General features: G+C 38.8%; 1 protein-coding gene across 7 annotated transcripts in view; it reads right to left on the minus strand.

Annotated features, from left to right (window-relative positions):
- Positions 1-19,085, minus strand: part of stx1a (syntaxin 1A (brain)) — a 46,145-nt gene that overhangs the window by 16,589 nt on the left and 10,471 nt on the right. For 6 of the 7 annotated variants that reach the window (XR_013807932.1, XM_079679612.1, XM_079679608.1 and 3 more), the window contains exons 2-3: positions 17,518-17,595; positions 11,284-11,383 (exon numbers count right to left, since the gene is read on the minus strand). Coding sequence is in view for 5 of the 7 variants with exons in the window: in XM_079679612.1 (XP_079535738.1) it covers positions 11,284-11,383; positions 17,518-17,595 (178 nt within the window). In the remaining 2 variants the exon portion in view is untranslated. Of the gene's footprint in view, positions 1-4,368; positions 4,450-11,283; positions 11,384-17,517; positions 17,596-19,085 lie in introns of those variants that run through there. The other variant, XM_079679611.1, reaches the window with a different exon arrangement.

A 19,085-nucleotide genomic window follows, 5' to 3' on the forward strand; every position in this document is an offset into this window, starting at 1 on the left:
GTGGGTGCTGACAAGTAAGATTTGCTATTTTAGTAAGTAGAGGAATTACTTAAATCACGACGGACTGCAGCACCACCTCGGCAACAACAGGATTCAGGCATTGTTACAGCAGGAGACAAAGTTGTGCAGATTTCAATGATTACCATTCTCCTTGAACAAGACACATAGTATTGAAAGTTTTCTAAATGGAAACTGTTCTTTTCCAGGGGGTTCAAATGCTAACAACCAAATGTATCATAATGTGCTGCTTCCAGCTTCTGACATTTGCTGTTTTTCTCTATTAGCTGTGTTGCATGATTTATAACGTTTGAGTTTCAATGTTGTGCTTCTTAAGCATTACTAGTGTGGCCAGAATATGTAAAAAAACGATTTCATAATAAGTAAAAACCTCAAATATAAACGCAGAGGCACGTCGCAGCAGCAGCTCTATTTGGGGCTTCTCTTTTTTTGGTCAGTTTATCACAAACAACGTATCTTCCACGTTTGTGCACATAGACGGTTCTTCTCATCAGTGCGAGCTTCAAAAGGCAGCAGCTCTGAAAGATAGGGTGACTGTCACTTCACGCTGCCATGTTGCTTATGACGAATTGAAGTTTCCTTTTAATCTTTTCTCCCTTCTGTCGCTTATTACAGCTACAGCCAAACCAACAGTTTCATAATCATATTTCACAGACACTTCAGATTGTTACACATGGGGGATTTCACCGAAAACAATTTTTTATCAGATTTTTTAGGTCATGCTAATTTTCAGTAAACTCATTTTATTAAATGAGGCTGGTCTTAAAGATTGTCTTTTGTAATTGCATAGAAAATTAGATCAGAGGATAAGAGATAATCTTTTGTTTAGGTTTAGTAGGTCACTTTCATCCCTCTCATCCCTTTAGCCACCTCTATTAAGCATTCATACAGTGTGTCAACATTTGTTAAAGTTACAAGCCAATAAAAGAGCATTAAAGAACAACTTTTCTTATAAAGACATATTTACATTAATTTAAAACATTGGTAAAGTAAGTTGTTACCCATCTAGTTTTTAATAGAGTCTGGAAATAGAGAAGAACAAGAGAATATAGCTTTAACACACTCCCTCTCTCTCCCCCCCTTTTACCCTGGAGCACTGATAGCCATTTTAGTACATTAACAGTGAGAAAGCCATTTAAAATCTTAATGCCATAAAAAAAACAAATCTCCATATGTTAAATAACCCCAGGAAGACAGAAGTCATAAAATATGGTCTACTCAATCTAACTATTAAATCAAACCAAAACTGCCTGAAGTACTTTTTATAATGAGTTTGTTTTTGTGTGCTACCGTCTTCTTTAAAGCTGCATCAATCATAAAGATTAACAATAGACTGGAAGTAGCCCTAAACTGGAACAGAACGCAAACCTCTGCATCTCATAACAGACAAAACCTCAATGGATTATTTTATACATTGCGTAAGAAAAACTTAAATTGCTACTAGATGTTTAATGTTTATGAAATATTTGCAAACACTTTGTAATAAATAAGAAGTATATCCTTAAGCATGTTTTGTCCTTTACAGTTGCACTGAATGAGACGGAATGCTCTTCATGGTATTTTAAAAAAAATGACAGACAATTAGTGGAGGATCCACTAATATAATAAGGCATCATTTTATGCACATTTAATAGTGTATGTCTGATGAATCCTAATCAGCAGCTTACACCAAACGCTCACTGGGATAAATCATGTGAAATGATAACATACAAATATAACAGCTCAGTGGAGGTAGAGCACCTATTGCAAAATGTTTGGCAAAGTATTACAAAGGTTTATTTTGCTGTCAAACAAACTGCAACCATATCAGCTAACATCAGCCTGTGGTACATCCAGCTCAGAGGAACAAAGTGGTAGACGTGTGTTTACTGATAACTTCCAACGTGTCATGCCCGGCTGAATAAAGGTTAATGTAAGATAGCTGGAGCATAGGCAGGCATTTATGTTTCTCTTTTTTTTTTTCAGTCAAGAGATGATAGGAAAGGAGGTGACAGAAAGAAGAGAAATGTTCAAAAGAGGTTCCTGACTCATGTGATGTAATACACATGTCTGTGAATGTAATGCACGAACAAGGGTCAAGAAAAAAAGACTTAGAAACATATCTTAACATTTACTAAGAAGTGGACGTAGCAATCTCGCTTTACCAATTGGTTTGTGGACTACGGTTTGAGAGCCTCCAGCTAAACTACAATATGCTTAGCATATATTTTAATACATTCCCCAATGTCAGGGTCATAGACTGAGCTGAAGAGCTGGGCTGAGGTCCTGAGGGCAAAATAAGCTGTGGTTTGTGTGTGTGTGTGTGTGTGTGTGTGTGTGTGTGTGTGTGTATGTGTGTGTGTGTGTGTGTTTTGATTTACAGATCAAAAATGATCTGTCTAGGAATGCAAACTGATATCTTTCATTTGGATTTTTTTTTTTTAATCATATCCTATTTCATCTTTGCTTGCACTTCAGATACACCTTTAAGGTGGAGGTGTCGCCCTCTTTTCTGTGTAACCATAGCAACCTCTGGTAACCTGCTCCATGAGGTCAGCAGCACCAGCATCTCAGAGATAATGACATAAACACTGAGCGCCGTTTGGGGCCGTGTGTGAAGCTATGGTTTATTTGTGTGAAGGAGTTAGATTAGATTTCACCATGGTGGTTACCAAACAGACGAGGCCAACCAGCGCGATCAAGTGTCGATTCAGCCTCATTATTGTCCGTTGAAAAAGAGGAAGAGAGCTGATTAATAAGTAGAGGGAGAAGTGAGAGGAAACCATATTAGAGGGCATAACTGAGGAGTCAATTGAGCTGTGGCTTCACACTCCATCCCTCTCCCAGACGCTCTCAAATGAAATCTTCAGGTCACGCTTGTTGCCATCATTAAGACTGTGTTGCTATGGCGATGTGTGCAGTCGGTCCTCTCACTAGCATCAGATTGTTTCAAAGTGGCAGAGGGAAAGATTTTCTATAAGCAGGAAGAAACGCAGAAAATGCAAAAGCTAGAAGAAGGGTAAAATAAATGGTGTTCCAGAAAAGAAGACAAATTGCTTGTCTCTTTATGGAAATGATCCAGCCTTTAAAAGAATAAAATAACCATCTTGTGACACTTTTAAAAGGTTTGTGTTGTCTGTGAGAACCAATTTGCTCGGGGGTAAAAATCGCTGATAGCTGTTGTTTGTTTTAGGATATTATTTCTTTTACAATATGAAAATATATGAAACACCAGACTTATCCTTGAAATGCAACAAAGGTCCCCAAAAGGACTTAAAACTAGTAATAATGACTAACTAAGTAATATTAGTAACTGATAGTTGAATGATTACACTGCAGGCGTCTTCAATCATCCCGGGAGTTGGCACTAAACTGGAAACAATTTCAATTTGCTTTTTTGCCCATACAAAAAGACCAAATTACAACAATTCAGATAACCAAAGCAGACCAAACAGAGACAAGCTAATTCCAACCAAGGACACTGAAGTCACAAAACTGACCGATAGGAGATGGTTGACATTTGATTGAAAAGGCTGAGCTAACAAAGAATTGCAGCAGTAACAAGACAGGAGACCCAATCCCTTTAGTACAAGCACATGAGCATTACATCTTTGTGAAATCAACCCACAGCAAAGTGTTATAATTGCTGCACTTAACACTAATGAATGAGCCACTCACTGAAAAGCATGAATGAATTTTAATGTTCAATGTTATTTCTTCGAACAGTGCCAGGCTAAGCCAAGTTAGTTGGCTGCTGGGTTTATATCTGAAGTACAGACACAAGGGGGGCAAGAAAATGAATAAGCATACTGTACATGATTTCAAACTGTTCCTTTAACCTGCACCTTATACTGCATATCAGTCCCAATATCACAGCTAGCGTGGTGGACACCAACAATATGCCAACGAAGTGAGTGTACTGGTATTTGTTTGCCGACATCTGATTTCACGCCAACATGTCTACTTATCAAGATGGTACCTACATCAGACCGCAGTATATTTCTGAGATTATAAAGATGAACATCCTGGTAGTTCTTGCCAACTCCTTTAGCATCAACCCGACACCAGCCTTGGTTCTACAGTAGCAGCTATTGTCCTGTACCTTAAAAGCTACCTCCTGTATCAGAACACCATCTGGGTTTCCTCTTGCCTGTCTCAATCATCAGCCTGTCTATTATTATATCGACACCATGTGTATGTGTGTGTGTGTGTGTGTGTGTGTGTGTGTGTGTGTGTGTGTGTGTGTGTGTGTGTGTGTGTGTGTGTGTGTGTGTGTGTGTGTGTGTGTGTGTGTGTGTGTGTGTGTGTGTGTGTGTGTGTGTGTGTGTGTGTGTGTGTGTGTGTGTGTGTGTGTGTGTAATGTCAGTGTACCTTGAAACTGACGAGACACCAGGCCACTTCAGTTTCCTCCACTCTATCTCAGGGTGAGTTGCTGCCACTCTAAACGCTAACTTGCAGTCATTTATCTTTTTCTTCATCTCGCTACCTCTCTTTTCCTCCCTCTGCTCTCTCTGTAAATATATTACCAGTGTTTGCACCGCTTATTGATCGTCTAGAGTCCAGTTGTCTGATGTTTCGGAGAGACAAAATGTGAGCTCATCCCTCAAACATTACGGATAATTGCCTTGCTGCAGGAATACAGGATGAACTCAGGTAATGACAAACTGACAGCAGAGATAAAATGTAAATGCCATACAAAACACTACACTAACCTACAATGATCGTTTAGACTTCAGATTTTACTCATTTTCTATGAAGAATAGTGAATAAACATACACATGAGCAAAAAAGGACAAATAAATATTCAGTAGTCACTTCAAAGTTGCCATTATTATTCCAACCAACTTGATTATGTTTTGATGTTTTTAGTGTTGTAAATTGTTGTAATTTACCAGTGCTTTGTATAGTCATATGATTTTGTTCAAACACATGATTTCCCTTATAGTGGTAAACAAGGAGAAATTAATATTTAATTAAGTCCGATACCTTGATCCACTGTCAGACATAAAGTAAAAGGTGTTGGGAAGCTGTCATGCAAATGTATTAACCTTTTATTCATCAAGAACCAACTTAGAAATTCAATAGACCAATATATTTTGTTGTCATAGTGATATATTTGATATATTTACAACTGATATATTTATTTGGGCACGACTCAAGAACAGATGAGGGTGTTGTACATGTTTAAGTCTTTGTCTAACAGTCTGGTCCGTCTCTTTCTCCTGCAACATCTTCAGAGACACGTTAACAGGTTAACTGTGAGTGTTATCGTCACTCTGAAACCTCCCCTGCCTCCTAACACTTCACATTTCCATCAAGATCAGAGCATTACCACCACATGACCTCATTGCCCTCTGGCTCAGGCGTCAAGAGGACAGGAACACATTTATCTTTTTAGATTTGACCTCCGTTATATATGCTTAATTGTGTGTGTGTGTGTGTGTGTGTGTGTGTGTGTGTGTGTGTGTGCCCTTGCCCTTGACATCCTATTAACCTCCCTTTAAGAGGGATACTATTATTCCACAGTATAAATGAGTGTCTTCAATTGCTATAACAGCGCACCATTTCAGAAATTAAGAGAGAGAGATGTAAGCAATAATAGAGACAGCAATAAAGGACAGAAACAAAGAAAAAATATTCTTTAAGAAGAACTAAAGGAATTCAGAGAGCTTTAAAACACTTTCAAATGTTGGGTGAGGGTGGAGGAGCTCTGGCAAACAGAGCTGCGAGGGTGGGAGCACACTCAGCCAAAATCTGATACTAGAAATAGTAACACTCACAGGCTGCAATTAAAACAAGCTTCTCCAGAGCTGCAAGTTGAGGACTTTTAAGAGTCAGAGTAAGGATGCTCTTTAGAAACTGGAAGCAGGAGATGTCAGAGGGCACAAACACTAAGTGGTTGGAAAAACAGACTGATAAATGTTGTTATAAATAAACTCTCAGTGTTAAGGAGCAGATTCTCTTCATTTAATTTAACAAAAATATTAGGTACATTTTGCAAGATTGAATTAGATCAGCAACAATTCAAACTGAGTATTTATACTTTATAATCAAACATGTATTAGGTAAACAACTGGAATTGCAGTTGACTCTGGTCCAGAGTGAAAATGCTGATGTGAAAATGGAATATTATACAAACAAAAGAAAATGAACATTACATTTTTCTTCTTTGTTTGCGACAAGCCACAGCGAGCTGCTCAGTTTACATTGTAGACTTATGTTCTAGCCGGCAGCAGTTGGAGACGATCCAACACTCAGCAGTGCTAAGAGAAAACACACATTTAAATTCCCTCTGGTTTTCAGTTCGTTTTGCATTGATTTTTACCTTTCTTTATAGGTAACATAGACAGCAGTGCCAAGTATTGCTCCAAGCTGCTCGTCTCAAATTGTTTAAAAAGTACAAAACAGGAAGAGTATTAAGTGCAGCCGGATCAATGTTTCATGATCACTTCTCAGGTTTCCTCCAGGAGTCCAAAGACATACATGTTACGCTGGTGGTAGAACAGAGAATTGTCCCTTAGTGTGATTGTATTGTCATGTTTATGTGTGAGATTTAATTTACATGGACGGATTATCTTGTTTTTGTTATTAATTAACTGGTATTTAGTTGGGAAAATGTGTTAAATTGTTTTGTGCTTTTGTTTGCTAATTATTCCCAGTAGTTTTAAAATAACATCATAAACTCAGTGTAAGATGATCAAACACTTCTAAATTCCCTTTTGCCTTTCACAAACGATACAACATTATTTATAACAATAGCCCAGATTCTCTGGCTTTGACTATTATTACTACTTAACAATGTACACTTGGACATGGACTATGGACTATGGTGGTATGTCCCTGTTCACACACGACTGCCTGGCCACACACAGCTCCAACACCATCGTGAAGTTTGCTGACGACACGACCGTCATCGGCCAGATCACCGACGGCGACATCTTGGTGCCAGGATAACAACCTCCATCTCAACGTCAGCAAAACCAAGGAGCTGATTGTGGATTACAGGAAGCAGCAGAGAGAGGGACACGCCCCCAACGCCATCAATGGGACTACGGTGGAGAGAGTCAGCAGCTTCAGGTTCCTCGGTGTCCACATCACTGAGGACCTGACATGGACTCACCACACCACCACCATCACCAAGAAAGCTCGACAGCGGCTCTTCTTCCTCCGCAGGCTGAGGAGGTTCAACATGGACTACAGGATACTCTGCAACTTCTACAGGTGCACCATAGAGAGTATCCTGACTGGCTGCATCACGGCCTGGTACGGCAGCTGTACCGCCCTCAATCGTAAGGCTTTACAGAGGGTGGTGAAAACTGCACAGAACATCACCAGGACGGAGCTGCCATCCATGGAGGACCTTTACTCCCAGCGCCTCAGGAAGAAATCCCTCCGGATTATAAAAGACCCCCATCACCTCAGCCACAAACTGTTCTGTCTGCTGTCGTCTGGCAGGCGTTACCGCAGCATCCGGACTAAAACCACCAGACTCAGGGACAGTTTCATCCCACAGGCAATAACACTGTTAAACACCTGAACTTCTGAAACAACATCCATAACATTCATCTGGCTGCTACTTAGAAATGATGTATCTAATATATCATATTCCAATCACTTGTAGACTCCTATTGCACTATTTCACAATTGTACTATTTATTTCTGTATTTACTTGCTCTATTTTTTCTGTTTTTCTGTTTTATGGTGTTGCACCTGTGGAGCCTGTGACCTAAGATTTCCATCGACATAACTACTCTGTATTTATGAACGTATGACAAATAAAAGCCTTGAACCTTGAACTGTCTCATGGAGAAAAGACAGTCCTTATGGGTGAGTATTTTTATTCTAGTGACATACACCAAACCCACATGGGCTTACAAGACAACCTACATTAAATTCAGAGGAAAGACAGAACAGAAGGACACACACACACACACACACACACACACACACACACACACACACACACACACACACACACACACACACACACACACACACACACACACACACACACACACACACACACACACACACACACACACACACACACACACACACACACACACACACACACACACACACACACACACACACACACACACACACACACACACACACACAAACCTTGTATAGAAGTATTAATGGCAGATATTGGCAGATAAAATACCAACAAAGGCTGGACAGTAGAATGCAACCTAATCCTATCATTAAGGTGAAGAGAGAAGGGAAAAGACAGCTAAAGGCGATTAGCCGTACCCAGCCATTAAACATCTAAACGTCTCATTTAATTTTATATATATTGCTCACAGTCTCAAAGGAAAAGCAGAGCGTAAAGGTCACTGATGCTCCAGCAGGAGAAGCAATCATCACTGACTTTTGGCCTTTCATTGTGAAATCTATCAAGAACAGGCTCATCCATCAAAATAACGAGCGGCACAAAGCTAATAAACAATGCTAGAAAATGAAACAAATACTGCAATTATTGAATGGCCCATGTGAATTCAATCATGCTTCTAAAAATAAATTGCAATTGTCTCTTCCCTTCCTGCATTAGAGGAATTTGCTCATGAGGAAACACAGGTTCAATACCCATTATGACCTGATGGCTATTACCTAATCCATCATCATTACTGAACGTACTACTGTTCAGAGATGCAGCGCACAGCCCACACAAACACACAACATCTTTAACACCCACTAAGTAAAAACAAGCACTCACACGCAGAAACAAATACACACACTGTGTATTGTGTGTGTGTGTGTGTGTGTGTGTGTGTGTGTGTGTGTGTGTGTGTGTGTGTGTGTGTGTGTGTGTGTGTGTGTGTGTGTGTGTGTGTGTGTGTGTGTGTGTGTGTGTGTGTGGGAGTAAGAGGAGGTTGTGCTGGTGGTCGGGTTGTAAAGATGGCCAGGTGAGTGGTGGCTGGAGAGATGTGATGTGATTATGAAACCGTGACAGAAACACAACGTTAACCGCAGTACAATTTTACGCTGGGTTGTAACGCACTTAAAGTCTCAGCGCTTGTTTCAGATAAAGACTGAGAAGAGAAGGATTAAGATTTGAAACCGTGAGAAAAATACTTGAAGAGGAAAAGCGGAAGACACTCAAGTTCTGTCTGGTAAGAGAAACAGAACAGACTCCTCTCACCACAGGGAGAAACATGAAATAATACTAGACTTTATATTGCAAAGCAACCGACTGAAAAAGCAATAAAACAACAGAATTGATATAAAAAGGATGAAAGACCACTGGTCTTTGATATGCGTAACATTTTCAATACAAAAATGAATCAGTGCACATCTAAAAGCAAATTAGACTTCACATTAAAATGTCATTGTGCAATTAGTTTTGGTGACACACTGACGCACATAAATGTCAATGTTACGACAGCAGTCACAGGGACAGACACTTTACACACAAATCTACAAACGACAGCACTGCAAAGCTCTGATTGCCTGCAAAGAAAACCTGATTTCTAGGAAATCTATTTATTTAAATACCTTTTTTCCAACGTCTACCATTTTCTGGAAGAAACTGGCGCATTGCTGCTATTCTCCTATACTGTACCAAATCAAAGATGTACGCATGCACTTATTGGTTTGATTTGGCCCACAGAGCAAGTCAGTGATGCATTTGTGTAATCAGTGAAATATCTTGACAGCTATTGGACAGTTTTCAATGAAATGTGTTACAGGTATTCATGATGCCCAGGAAATCAATCACGATGAATTGGTGATTCTCTGATTGACTTGCCTTACAACATAAACCATGCTTTATTTGTGGATATTGTCCATAAAAGCATTGACAGTGAGCTAATATCAGATACATATACTATGCACAAAATGTCATGCTTTAAAAATTTTTTTTCTTTCTTACAATTTAGAAATAAAAACCTCATTGCTTGATTAAAATTATTATTATGTTTCCAAACAAAAAATGAAGCAAATTGGTATATAAATTAGATGTATAAGAGGAACAGCTGAACACACATACTGCACAAGCACACATACACAACATCAAATGCTGCTCATGAGATAGGGTCCTTGATGAAGGTATTCAGATAACTCCCCTTCAGTGATCACAAAGCAACCGGCAGACAGCGAAAAACACGCTGGCCTCGGTGTAATGAACGACCATGACAAATTAAATTTGCTTTGCGCATTTCTCAGGCAAAGGTACACATACCCCGAGCATCGATTTCAGCCACAAAGGAAGAAACCTTTGGAATAATCTGTATCTTGAATGCAGCACCTTGCCGCTCCCCTCTGTGTGTCATCTGCACACAACGACTAGTTAAAGAGCTCATTTTATGCCCGCTGCTGCAAGCAGATCGATGCTTTTTCTGGCTTGTGCAAGTAGGGAATCAAGGAGAGGAAAAGGGAATGGGCGATGTTACTAGTGTGATCAACAACCTCCTTGTGAAAGCAGCGGTCCAGATCAATGCTCTGACATATATGAGAGGAGAAGGTGTGAGAGAACTGAGATGGGAGAGCAGAGAGACAGTGAAAGAAGGATTGTAGCATCCAGCAGGTACTTCACAAAAGTAAAGAGAACAGTGGTTAAAGCGGGCAAAGAGAAGTAAAATAAACTGAGATGGTGTTCATGGCAGGCTAAGAGGTAAAGACAGGACTTAGAAGCAATGAAGAGGAACAGAAAAGTGGAGATGGACAAGGGTGTAAGAGATTTCACAGTGAGAGCCTAACATGCTCAAAAGGACAGAGAGCACTGATTAATGGGAAACGATGGCTCTCAACAGTCAACAGGCAGGCCTTTTGCTTCTCTGACAAATATGCTTTTCGTTTTCATTATTTTTTTAAGAATGTAGAAATGTTTCCTTCCCTTAAATAAATGAATGTTAGCTGTTTACAATTAGTTTTTGAAGGATAACTGTGACACTATTGTGAAATGGAGCTGTAGAAGGATACGCATTGCTATGCCTCTATTCTGATTGACAGGTTGCTGTTGAAAAGTCAAGGCCACGCCCTAATTCTTACCCTGCTGTATTAACTGTCAATTAGACAATACAATTAAAATAACATCAAGCTGTATTGAAAAATACTTGAAAATGTTTACTGTTAAATTAATACATTGAGACTCAGCGTAATTTGTTTTATAGACTTCTATCCAACTGAGAATTGGATTTCTTTTTGTAACCAGTGGAGGAGCCAGTTTACAGTATTTTGCATCCCTATAGTTGTGAAGGTCTCTGTGTGTTGAACTTGAGTGAATTATGCTTGAGGTAATAAAACAAGAGTAAACTGTATAAAAAATTGAAAAAACAGCCTTACTCTCATCTGGGTTGGGTGAAGCGAGGATGGCGCTGTGATTCCTCTTCACCTCCTCAACTTTCTCTGCCAGAGACTCAATAAAACCCCGGATCTCCTCCACCTGTCGAGAAAGAAAGAGAGAGAGAGAGGCACTTTAGATCTCCTCAGTGCTGAGGCAGGAAGTAGCAGTGATTAGTGTGAGTGATGTTGATAGAAACCGAACAGAAAATGTCATTATCGTATTAGGGGCTGAATGAAAGCAAAGGGAAGCAGGCTAAAGTGGAGGAACACACAGATATTCAAAGTTTTTCATATGTACTGCCTGCATCCGGTCTCATTCATCATCATTTTGTGACCTTTACAAATAGTGGAGTAATCTATGTTTTTGTCGTGTGTTGACAAAACTACAGGCTGATTTCAAACACAGTCTCCACACTCCCTGGAAGATTTTCTATGAGATTCTGAAATCTGGCTGCAGAGATCTGCTCCAACTCAGCCACGAGAGCATTAGTGAGGTTGTCCGCTGATGTTGAGCGGTAATGTCTGGGTCATAGTCAAGTTCTCCTTCAAGCTGTCCAACATGTTTTCACAAGGATATAACAACATTTTAAGAATTATTATGTAATTTAGAAGTGAGAAATGCCATAATCGCAACCAAGGAGTTTAGCTCGAAAATACAGAAATATCATAATTCCACTTAAAACATTTGGGAGCAAATCCAGAATTAATTAGTTAACATTGAAAACATAAAACATTTATAATATGAAAACAGTTATCCTGTCCTGATTTTGTATGTATATTCTTTTGCTTTTTTTTTATTTTACTTGAAATGTGAACACTGTTTAAATTATTCGTCCTTATAAAAAACTAAAATCTGGATCGCTATCACGCTTTTTCTCCGGCTAGGTGCATTCCTATTTAAAAAATCTCAGCCATATTCTACTACAAAAATAACAACAACCGAGGAACCAACTAACCAATGACATGAAAACAAAATATCTTCAACAATAAAAATAGCATTTTTATTTGTTCCATTCATGGTATGCACAACTTACTGTACAATAATTGTTTACAAAACATGTCTCTATTAAGACACCATTGACCGAAAAGGAGCAGGGAGAAGAAAATAATATTGTGTTACCTGCCCCTTTCTAAACAAAATGGAAATAGATGGTCTGTCCTTCATATTTTCTCATTCACAAAGTATCATAGGATAATAAGAGAAAAAAATACTTAGTTCCCACTTGACAGTTAAAGGAAAGAAACAAAACAAAAAACACCAAAAAATCACATGTACAAAGAAAAAGTGCAACACCCTCATCTGGGTCCTAGAATTTAAATGAGTAGTTTGCCATTAGACATGTGAATGATCTTCCCTGTGTCAAGTTCGTATTTAGTGACAGACCTCAGACTGATATCTATATTCTAATCTAACTCCTAGGCAGGAGAGTGAACACATCTCTTCAAATTTTGAATAATTGATTCAAGCACATAAAATATTTTAAGAATAGCTGACACTGGAAGTGCATGACATGTCCTCTGCACTTCACCCCATCATCTGCCACCAAGATATAGTTTGACATTCCTCCCTGCTGCCTCGTCCCCAGCTGTGCTGCCTCTGGCTCAGGTAACAGCTGGACGAGCAGCAGGACACATCTGTCAGTGACTTCATCAATATCTGCTTTCATCACAGTCTGTCATCAACCGATCATTTTCTCCTCCTCTCCACCTGCTCCACCACACACCAGTTCTCCCTTCGTTCTCCTCCGTTTTTATTGGACTTTTCCATTTGCAGCCCAGCTCTCCCCTAACAATCCTCACAGCTCTGCACTCAATCCATATCTTCTGGAGCTCTCAGCCTGGGTCATTATTCTCCCATTAGCTAGTTAATTAGCTGTTGATTGGATTGGGTATATTTTTTAATAACAACATAATTGGCTCTGGAATACCAGTGGGGAGAGACCAGAAGGCACACTGAGGTAAGTACAGGTAGTTAAAATGAAATACATGGACAGGCAGGGAGGGACGACAAAGTTAAAAAAGTAAGATTGAGACATGAACACAGGCTGGAGAGAAAGTGAAGGAGACGGAAAGTGAGAGGAAGATGAAGCCACTTAAAGCTGTCTCAGTTTAGGGACCATGTTAGTGAGTCACGGTGTGTCTCTCAGACCTCATAAGAAATCAGGCACATTTTATTAGTGAGGGAGAAAAACCAATTTCAGACATGCAGAAATAAATAAGCAGACACACATACACACACTTGTCCATTTCATAACTTCCTTTATGAGCCTGACATGCTTGTATCCACCAAGAGATTTGTTGGTATCTTCTACAAATTGAACCGTTAACCATCCAAAATCAACGGCTGAAAATTGCTTGTTTCATACTTTGTCATCTAATGTTATCAAAGTTAGTCTAATTATATTTTGCTTGGTATAATAATAAGAAGGCTTAAGGCCACAGTGGATATTTCTTGCTTTTGCTCACTTCATTCTTGCATCATAGGGATTGTTTTTTGGGCCATAAAATGAGCCCTGCTACACCACGTTACAAGAGTACTGACATGTCAAAGCATGAAAAATAGGAAAAGTAGGGCTGAGAATAATTGAATAATTGAATCACAATGTATTACAATCTTGAATGGTCCATTTTGCTTTACCCAAATATTTGATTGGTATAAACAAATCTGCTAAATATCATATTCAGACTGAGCAGTTTTCAAAACGGTGTTTTCATTTAACAACACAATAATCATTAATTTACTAAAGCATACTCATTGTTGCAGCTTAACTCATGAGGCATACAATAAGAGACTCAGCTAAGCATCACTATTGCAGACACATGCGTGCACACACTGTCAAAGCTGTGAAGTCAACATATAATAGAGATCTGTTCTTACACATACACACTGAACGCCAGAAAGTGTGGCTACACACAGCATACGTCAGATGTCGCACCTGTAGAAGGTAAAGACGTTATTGCAGCTATTTAGTGATTCAACCACTCTTATTATTTTTTTTAATTGAACCACAGACGAGTTTGCCTTTGTACAGGGCTTTTCTAGATGATGAGATTTGAGGAATAAATGTAATTGGTTATGTTTATTATGAAGAGATATGTCCACCATGTGAAACCGAAAAGCTCTTCCACATGTTTAAATTATGTTGATAGTAAATGTATAATGTCATTTTTTGTCAAACATAAAAAGTCAAAACCAATACATCTAAACTAGAATGTAATTCCCAGCCAACTGCTAGTCAATCTGCTTTGGTGGGTTTATGAGTTTTAAGAGGAAATGTAGAATCAACATTAATGCTTAAGAGATGGTGTGTTGTACTTAACTGCTGCGAGACACAAAGGCAACAAACACGCATTGATAGCTGTTTCTGTTGTACAACTTGAGGAGCCATTCACATACATTTTCAGGTAAAAAATGTAAATTATTATTCTGAAACCAGATTTTTGTAGCCCAAATGCCATATTTCACAATGTTAATGTAAGTCACACATAATGTATGTACTGCATTGACAGTAAATAGAAGAATATTGCAAGATTTTATGGAAAACATGTTTATTCTCTCACTTTCAAATGACAATATAATGGCATGGGGCAACAATTATGAAAAGCAGCCTTATCCTTTGATGCAATCCAAACAATGAAATCCACAACAACAGTCACACACTTAATGCACAGTGTAATACATGATACTTAAATACACAGCCTCATTCATGCCTGCACAAACAAATGCCACAAACACATTATGAAAGAAATACCCCCACTTAGTGTCATGTTTATGCTGTGAGTGAAGGGTTGAAGGCAGCAGCAATCTCTACACTACTAAAAGCTTAATTTACGTACCCCGTCAGAGTGAGAACTGATTACTGCTCCTCTCCCTCTGCCCCCTTCCCCATCTATATCTCCATCTGTCTCATATACCTGTCCCTCCTCTGTGGTTTAGCTGTCTTACTTCGCCTAATCCTCTTATTTCAAAATCATCCCTTCTGCTTTTTGCTCGGTCTCAAACTGTTCTCTGTTGATCCCGCTGTCTCCATTTTCACTCACCCTCCAGTTTCTCACTGGACGCAGAGGTAATGGACTGAAATTCCAGAAAGATAAAAGAGGGCTATCTTCCAGTATATAGAATCGGCAAAACAGAAATGAGAGGAGACAAATGACAGCAGACTGCAGTGTTCTCTCAGAGATAAAACATCAGATAATGAGAGTGTTTTAGGAGTCATTTAAAAAGGTGTAATGATTGTCAAATCTCAGACTAAAGAGATGTAGTTCTGGGTATAGAAGAAACAAACCTGCTTCTGTCACTTTTACACAATGTGAAGATGCTTAGTATTTGGATATGGGTTGCTAGAATATGTGTTGCAGGGAAAAGACACATATTCCTTATTTTCAATGTGAGGTCTTAGCATTCATTTTTAAAAGTCAGGCAAGTCAAATGTGGGCCTTGAACTAGTCATCTCTTCTTTTTATTTATTCATAAACAGAATATTAATGTGCAGCTGGAGAATTTCCCGTTTGCTGATATAACGTCTTTTTTGCAGAGGATGTTTTCATTTTGCTCTCTTCGATGTTGACCTCTGATTTACAAAGTAAATGGTGGATTTATTCACCTTTAAATGTGTACATCCAAAGCTTGGGGATGGATGTGGGGGGAGAGCAGGCTGTAGAGAAAGGGACGGGCCAGGTTGTTAAGACCTTTGTGGGTGCGTAGTATTTTAATAATAATAATAAATGGAATTTATAAAGCGCCTATCACAGGACCCAAGGTCGCTGTACATGGTGGACAGACAAAACAAAACAGACAATGAGGAGCGAACAAAACAAGAAATATTTTGAAGTCAAACCTGATGGTGGAAGTGAGCAGGCAGGCAGTGGAGTTCTGGACTCATTGAAATGTATTTCTGATTTCATTCGGACAGCCAAAGAGGAAGCTATTGCATTAGTCAAGTCTGTAAGGGATGGAGTAATGGGTAAGGAGGTATGGAGATGGGCAATGTTCACAAGGTGGAGCATTTTAGGTTAAGTAGTTGCCAAAAGGTAAGAAGGGTTGGGTCGAGGATGATTCTGAGGCTGCAGACGCGTGTAGGGGGTCTCATTTGAGCAGTCGAAGTGAGAAAAAGTATGCCAATGATTATTATTTGTTTGCAGTTGAGTTGAAGGAAGTTTGAAGGTGTACTAAATGGTTCAAATGTCTTCTTTACCTGCCATAACTACCATGTGGCTTCACCTTGCAGGAGTTGTACCCTGTGTTATGTACAGTGTGTCCGTCATATGCCTGTTTATGAGTTGCACTATGTGACAGCTGCTTCTCGCTGTTGCTGCTGTTAGTCTGAACGTCGAGATTATTGAGATACAGAGTTTTTGATGCACCTGCGGCTCGCACCCACATGATTCTCCTGGTAATGTGTTTATTGTTTCGTATTGCTTTGAAAACTCACATATCAAAGAGCTGATTGTCAAACCTCTTTCATAACTCACAAATGCTGCTAAATGGCGATAAACCTCACTCTATACCTACCGTTGTTGCAGCATTTGCAATGGTGATTTAAATACTTCAAAGTTAAAACCCCATGTGCATACATTGACAAACAAAGACATTTTAACTAAACAGAAGCACAGCCTCGTAAAATATAACAAATACGGCAGAGACAGCAAATAAATAAATAAAAAATGACTATAAAAATGGATTATGATGTCTCCTTTTCGAGGCAAATTATTCTGCTTTTCAAAGGCACTCACTGTGGGAGATTTACATTACATATAGGCGCTCTAAAAATGGAGCCCCCCCCCCCCCCCCTCTGAGAGCCATCATGATGTTCAGCGTGTTCCCAGCACATGTGAACAGCGTGTACAGAGAACAGACTCCCATATGAATGCATAGATTCAGGAAATAAGTGAAATCATCAATGTTGGACAAGCGGTGTTATGATGAGGAATCAATAAAGTCTGTTTCAAATAACATTTAAATAAACGACCATCCATGCAACAACATCGCTAGCTATAAATCATATCTGCTCTCCAGAGAAGAGATTGATTACAGATCTCTGAAAAACTAGACTCAATATGAGGACATAAATAATAACCAGACAGATTGTAGTGTGTCCTGAACTGTAATTTAAGATGGCGAGTTATCAGCCTACTATCAACCTGGTAAATGTGTGAGAGGGAATAATAGTCACTGACACAGAGATAGAAAGATAGAAAGAATATGGAGATATCAGGTCGGTGAGATAAACAAACCTGTTCAAAGAATTCATCCATAAAGCCTTTGTCCATCCCCACAGCGACTTCATCCTCCTCCTCTGTTGTCTCCTTCCCCTGCACAAACACACATACAATTAGGAAATATTATGTAACAACAATTTTGTAAACTTCAATTTGAAATGTAGGATGTATTGGTTTTACTGTAACACTGGTCACGACCAGACCACGAAGGGCACAGGTCAATGGTAAATAAAGCAGTATTACCACTTTCCTCTACACCCATCAGCTGATTAGAAACAAGGACCAGCTAATGACATTTGTAATTAGAACCACAGGTCGACTTATTAGCAAGATATTATTGAATTAGGACCTCGGAGCAGCATATTTGACAAACTCCAGCCTGCACACTCATGCACAAGCATCTACATATAAATATTGTATCTTATATAATAAGAATCATTTGGGTACAATGCTTATTTCCATAAGTGTTATATAAGAAAATGTATACATCTCATGTATTTCTGCACTAAACATCAAGCTACAGCTAAAGACTGGTTAGCTAAGATAAGCATAAAGATTTGAAGTGGGGGTGAACAGCAACTAGTGAGCTTTAGACATTTTGATTCACCAATCAAAAGTTTTAAAGCTCACTAATTTACACGTTAAATACTTTGGTAATGTATTGAACGAAATACCTGTTAAATCATCATGTTGTGGTTTAACAGTAAGTTATGTGGTAAACTCTCCTCAAGAAAGGGACTTTTTTTCCAATGCCAAACTATGAATGTTCAAAAGGAAAGCAAATACAGACAAGAAGAAAGCACAAGGAAGATCACAAGAGCGGAATAAGGTTTCATCAAAATAACTACAGGTTTTTGAATTCAAGAAATTACTTTGACTTGACAAAAGAGACTTGCATGGTTTTTTGCTGCTCTAAAATTGTAAATGTTCACTGTATGTCTACATTTTCACTGCAAATAAGGAATATATTGTATCTCTAAAAGGTTGGAAGCAACAATATTTAGCTTCTCAATTTCTAACTCAAAGAACAGCAAAGCGACAAATGTTAGTGAAAATAACTGATTAGGCTGTCTTATGTCTATATCGTTTCCAAAGTTTACATTATAGTTTCCAAAGTTTACATTATAGTTTCCAGAGTTTACATTATAGTTTCCAGAGTTTACATTATAGTTTCCAGAGTTTCCATTATAGTTTCCAGAGTTTCCAGAACCTACCAAGTGATTTATTCTGAAATACATGCTCATTTCTAAACACACATCAGATAATACACTACATTAGCAGGGCCCTCATGTTGTGTCATCTCATTCATCGTGCGTCTGTCAAACTAATTCAATTCCCCATTAGCAGTCGATGAGACCCATTTGCTTATCAACGCTGAGATGAGAGGGTGTAGTTGTTATTTTCTTCTTTCTGAAATCTTATGTTATAAATGTCTAAATTCTGAAGTAAATCTGCAAAATAAGGAATATTCTCTGCAGCCTCTGGCTAAATAATGTTGCTACAGGATCTTATATGGTGCGTATAACAAGAAATGTCCTGATTGTTTTGTAAATAATAAGCTTAAGGTATACAGTATCCCAACA

This window comes from Notothenia rossii, assembly GCF_949606895.1.
Source record: "Notothenia rossii genome assembly, chromosome: 4".
In the NCBI taxonomy this organism is placed as follows: domain Eukaryota; kingdom Metazoa; phylum Chordata; class Actinopteri; order Perciformes; family Nototheniidae; genus Notothenia; species Notothenia rossii.